The sequence below is a fragment of the Phocoena sinus genome, chromosome 20, assembly GCF_008692025.1.
Source record: "Phocoena sinus isolate mPhoSin1 chromosome 20, mPhoSin1.pri, whole genome shotgun sequence".
Taxonomy (NCBI): domain Eukaryota; kingdom Metazoa; phylum Chordata; class Mammalia; order Artiodactyla; family Phocoenidae; genus Phocoena; species Phocoena sinus.
Genome location: NC_045782.1, coordinates 16,263,222 through 16,269,221, shown reverse-complemented (window position 1 = coordinate 16,269,221; position 6,000 = coordinate 16,263,222). Strand labels below are relative to the sequence as shown.

Below are 6,000 nucleotides of genomic sequence, written 5' to 3'. Positions count from 1 at the left end.
TGTAAGAATCACCTGGAGGGCTTATTAAACAGACTCCTGCCCCCCACCCCCAAGATTCTGATTGAAAGAGAATGAACATATATTGCCAGGAACTTTAAAACGCATCACCTTAATTTAATCCCCAACTCTACTTGATGAGGCATATATTACTGCCTTCATTTTCAGTCGAGGCAACTGAAACTCAGAAAAGTTAAATTGCCTAAGTCATAAAGCTAGTGAATAGCAGAGCTGGGACTGGTACCCACTTCTGTTCTCAGAAACGCATGCAAATCTTTAATACCTTCACCTTTTAGACTCTGCGCAAGGAACCGGGCATATCACAGAATGAGACAGACAAGCTTTCTGTCCTGGTCAAACTCAGTAAACAATTAAAAAATAAAGAGTTCTCAGTGCTATGAGGGAGGTAGTGCCTTGTTATATATCTATATAACAGAAGCACTTACTCTACCACAGGGTTAGGGAAAGCTTTCCAGAAAAAAAAGTGAAGACCTGAACTATAAGAGGAGTGGAGTGGGGAGTGTTTGGAGCTGAAGATATGCTTGAAGGCTTGGAGGCAACAAACCATTTGAGGAACTGAAAGAAATTCAGAATGTCTGGAGTATAGAGGGTTGAGGTGAGAGATAAGACTGCTGAGGAAGGCGGGAACCAGATCTAGCTGGGCTATTTAGACTTACTGACTTTTTTCAAGGGTAGGGGTGTGGTCAGACTTGTATTTTTAAAAGATTGCAATGCTCTCAGTGGAGGGTGGATTAGAGGAGAGCAAGCCTGCAGGCAGGGAGATGCGTTAATTAAAGATGCTAGTGGCATGCATTTGGGTAATACTGTGGTGACTGGGGAGAAGGGTGTGTGTGTTTAGAAGTGTTCAAAAGCGTTTAAGACTTGATGATTGACTAGAAGGGGAGGAGTGGGCAGGCAAAAGAGGAATCAATGATGATTTCCAGGATTGAGTGCACAATTTTAGTAAGGGTAAGGTACTGTAAGCTTATTATTTCATATTTTTAAAGAAAAATAAGATAAGTGAGGTTATGTGAAAGTGAAAGATGTAATTTTAGTAAGATTTCAATGACTAGAACTTATTAGAAAATATGGGAGAAAATTACAGTCTTTGTGGTTAAGTTTATTATTTTTGTTGACTTAATTAGTATCAATAGCCCTATCGTTCAATGAGCATGTAGTGAAAACGAAATAACGCGTCTTTCTGCCACTATGAGGATTAGCCATGGAGGACCAGCTATAGGCTATGAACTGTCAGTCTACTGAGTTTCTTCAGTGACTGTCTTGTTGAATAACCTTGGTGAGTTTCTGAAGCTCGACATCCCCTTTTGCTCCTATTTCTCCACACCTGATGTTTTTAAAAGGGGTAGTAGATGATTCCAATCAATGGATGATTTGGACTCCGCCTTCTTCATCTAGGTCCCGCCCCCGTCTTTAGACCACACCCCTTACACTTGGCCCCGCCCCTTGATCATCGCTGATATGACAGCGAATTCGCCACAATCCTGACCTATAGGAGACCTGAAGGGTGGGACCGAGCTCAGTCTTTTTTTTCATTTGTCAAATCAAGTGTCTATCTGGTCCCAGTCTCATCCCACTTCCTCTTCAAGCCAATGATTGGTTGCTCTGTTCTTGGTGCCCGGCTCACGATTGGTTCTTTCGTTCCACCCCTCTCTTCCAGCTTTTGCAGGCGGGATTAGCACGCAGCTTCCTGCTCCTGCCAAAAAAATAAAAGAAGAAAAAGAAAAGAGAGAGGCGAAAGAAAATGTCACGGAGATCTTTGGTGTTTAATTCGCTTTTGGTCTTGTCGGTCAGGCCCAACTCTGCCTTTTGATTGGTCTTTCGATCTGCCCATCCCGGCTCGGGGGCGGGATTTCCCCAGGAGACCCACACTCTGTCGCCACTGGCCGAACAGTGCGCCTGTCTGAAGCTCCCGGCCCGGGATTGGAGGCGGACGCGGACAGGTGGGCGTGGATTGGCTAGGGTAGCCGGTCAGTGTGAGGCGGGGGCGGGGCCTCGGCGGCTGGTTGCGCGTGTCCGCCGCTGGCTCCGCTCTATCCGGCTTTGCTAGGGGAGGTGAGTCCGGCCGCAGCGGCACCGGCGGCTGAGGAGGCGGCGGCTCGAGGAGAAAGCGGCCGCGGCGGCTGAGGAGAAAGCGGCCGCGGGGACGGAAGCCGGGTGGGGGGGAGGGGGGGAGACGGAGCAGCCTTGAGCCCTGCGGGGGCCGTCGCGCGGGGGGACCCACCCGCTCTCCCCCCCAACCCTCCTCAGCAGAAGCAGCCGGCGGCGGGGGCAGGAGTCAGCCCGCTTCCGACTGCACCCCGCCCGTCTCCCGGGGCTCCCATTCTTTGGCCCCGGGACCTTAACCTCCTCCCGGGGCGGTTCCCTGTGTCTGGGCGTCCGAGTGCTGCCCACCTTCTCTTTCATTGCTCCCCGCACCTCCTTACCTTCACTTTGCCCCGGTTCTCTTTCTCCTCTCTGTCCTGCCCTGTCGCCTCCTCTGCTCACTCTGTCCCTCCTGCCTCCTTCCCTGGCTCTTTTCTGTTCGGGAAAGTTTAGTACCCCCCCCCCCCGCCCCCCCAATCAGGTCAACCTGACGAGGAGTAGGGGGAGATGTAGGAAGGCCTGAGAGTTCGAGGGGGGGAGCTAGTTTCCCTGAACATTTCCCCCCATCTTTTCACTTTGGGGTGGTTGGAATTTTTTTCAGTTGCATTTTTGAGGAGGTGGTAGGTGTTTAGAAAAGGATGTGGGAATGGAAGGGGTAGATGAGTCAAGCCTCTTACAAGATTCCCAGGGTGGTGTGTTACCTGATCCTTTTCGCGTGTGGAGTTCAGGGGGTCGGGAGGTTTGGCCTTTATTCCCACATTCAAAGTTGGAACCTCCCCCGAATTAAGGATGGAGTTTTAGTACCCACTTGTGGCAGGAAACCTGGGGGGAAGGGGTCCCTTTTTCCTTTTTCTTTTTCTTTTCTCTTTTCTTTTATTTTTTGGGGCAACCCACACCCTTCCACACACACTCACCCCCAAATTAAACACCAAGATCCTCTAACTTGTCTGGATTGACTGATGAAGACATAAAGCCACTTCCGCTCCATGATTTTGGAGGTGGAGTGAGTGGGTTTTTTCTTCATTTTTAAATGGCCAAATGACAGCTTGACCCAGTTTGCTTTCCAATCAAAGGGCATTTTTTTTTGAATGTCTCTTTGTGGCGCAAGAGCCAACGCAAAAATGATGGCGGCTTACAATGGCGGTACATCTGCGGCAGCAGCAGGGCACCACCACCACCATCACCACCACCTTCCACACCTCCCTCCTCCTCACCTTCACCACCACCACCACCCTCAGCACCATCTTCATCCCGGGTCGGCTGCTGCTGTCCACCCCGTACAGCAGCATACCTCCTCCGCAGCTGCGGCAGCCGCAGCAGCGGCCGCAGCTGCAGCCATGTTAAACCCTGGGCAGCAGCAGCCGTATTTCCCATCACCGGCACCGGGTCAGGCTCCTGGACCAGCTGCAGCAGCCCCAGCTCAGGTACAGGCTGCCGCAGCTGCCACAGTTAAGGCGCACCATCATCAGCACTCGCATCACCCACAACAGCAGCTGGATATTGAGCCGGATAGACCTATTGGATATGGAGCCTTTGGCGTCGTCTGGTGAGTATCCAGAACAAAACAGAGCTTCTCCTGGTTCCTTCTCATGGTTGTCGTTGGGCAAGTCCTTTCTCATGGTTTTCTCCACGTCAACCCAAGTGGAACAAGCTTCTCAGCTCAACTGTAGGAAGGCACCCTTCCTTACCTGGTAAAGAGGCCTGATGGCATCGGTTATCTAGGCTTGTGCTTTGGAGTCGTGGACAGCGTTGGTGGAGCACCCTCTGTTGAGTAACTCACATAAGTTTGTTGTCTACCAAACCTATTGTGTAGAGCCTAAGCAAGCCACTGAATGGAGATTCAGTAAATAGGCGAATGCATGGAATGCTTATTTCTACACAGACCTTGGCCATCTCTCATGTTCGATTTAGTTTGAATCAGTTGCCCAATTGCAGCAAATGTCACAACTGACCCAAACTGGATTCTTTATAATAGTCTTGTCATTGGGGTATACGTTGCATAACTACTTTGCTCTTTCTGTCTTTTCATTCCTTAATTTGTGATCTTGATCCCCAGAAGGAAGATAAGGTTCATAGTTGAACCAGTTAAGTCATTGCATGAGTGGTTTATTTTAAACCATAAAGCTACAGTTGGGAAGTATGTAGCTTTAGTCTTTTGATAAGAATGCATTAAATATAGCATCACACATGAGTACCACAATTGAGGTCAGTAGACTGTAACTATGCAGTGGCCCACATTCAGTGTAATGTTTTAGTGTCATTTAGTGGCTTGTAAGTTGCTGTTATTCCTTGGTTGGCTGCTGTAGTAGGAAGTATACTTTTTAAACATGAAACTTCTCTACTTTTGCTAGTGCTAGTATACTTTTTAAAGTCCGAGGGCTTCTTAAATGCAACATTTTGTCTATTTGTCCTTCTTAGGAAGATTGATAGTTTATAATAAAATGTATTTCTCATTGTAGGGTCCTGTTTCTTTCAAAACTAGAGTGAACTGAGCTTTTCCCCCCAAGGATTAAGTATTCTGGTGTGGATAGATGAATTGATGTTCTCAGTGCTTCAAAAATAGATTCCTTCAACTATACCTCAATTTAAAAAAAGAAAAGATTCTTGTTAATGTATAGAAAAGCCCTCATCACCACAGGAGAACGAACTCTTTGGAACTAGCCTAGTACATGTCTCCTTTCCTCATTGCTTTTCAGGCTATAATTGACATGTTTCATTTTTGCATTATATCTGGCCATCTTTATTAACATTTCAGATTTTATAAACTAGGCTACTAAGTGATCCGATCCGTCTTTTTTTAAACTGGTGAAGTCCAGTGTTTTCCCAGCAAGTTCTCCAAGGTGTGTGGGATTCCTGGTGGGAAAGAATGCAGCCGGTAATGGTGCCTTTTCAGTCTCTGCTCAGGGACCTGCCTGTTCTTGCCTTCCTCTCATCCCTTCCTTATCCTGTCCTCAGGGACTACACTGTGAACTGCTGTTCCTTGTCCAGCCCTTGAGGATTTCAAAGCAGGGGGGGCAGGGGGCAGGAAAAAGATCGTTCCTTGCTTTAAATTTTGTCATTGATTTACTGAGAATTTGTTTGGATTTTCTTAGACCTGGATGCTTTCTTTCATTTTAGTGCTTTGCATGCGGTGCTAAGAACTAGAGATGCTGAAAGGGAAATGGGTTGCAGCATTCTTGACTATGTTCTAAAGATGTTATTCACCTACATTTCTGTCAAATGATGATGTGATTTGTAGAAGTTTTAACTTCAAGTTGGTGCTGAGGGAATTTTTTTTTAAGGGGAGGGAGGTGAGGAACTGTAGTGCTGAAACATATCCCACAGCAAACATTCTGGTAGTGGGTGTTCTGAATTACCAGTACATGAAAAGCTGAATGTGTTTGATTTGAATCCATTCTAGGTTCTTTCATTGATCGACCCCTTCTACCACCCATGGAGTTCTTTCCATGTACTTGAAGTACCTCCATATCTGTGTCATCTTCCACTGTACACCAGTTGTTGAGCGTTTGCCCTGTCTGACTGACTACATTTGTAAGCCCTGTGAGGGTAGTGACTGTGTCTGCTAGAGTACTTCTCTTTTTCCCCAGCACCTACCACAGTGTTGTGGCATCTTTGCTGCTTGGTTACTTGATCTCCTGGTCAGGTCCTCCTTTGTTCTTTAATCAAGTTTTTCTACTTAGCTGCATTGAATGTTTTTATCAGCTGTTACAGGTGAAATACAATTTGGTATGAAAAAAAAGAGGAAAGAGTTCCAGGTGTGTGTTTTAGTATGCAAATTCTTTTCTATTTTTATATTTACATATTTATGAATTGCTGTCTGAATTGCTTATTATATTTGGAATTTGACTGCTATATGACGTGAGTAAGATTATTAAAACTAGAGATCTGGACACCAGACCA

At 46.6% G+C, this 6,000-nt stretch overlaps 1 protein-coding gene across 1 annotated transcript in view; it reads left to right on the top strand.

The window, feature by feature from the left end:
• Positions 1-2,076: 2,076 nt before the first annotated feature.
• Positions 2,077-6,000, top strand: part of NLK (nemo like kinase) — a 146,872-nt gene continuing 142,948 nt past the window's right edge. The window contains exon 1 of the mRNA XM_032617040.1: positions 2,077-3,646. Coding sequence (XP_032472931.1) covers positions 3,189-3,646 — 458 coding nt within the window. The 5' untranslated portion in view covers positions 2,077-3,188. The remainder of the gene's footprint in view (positions 3,647-6,000) is intronic.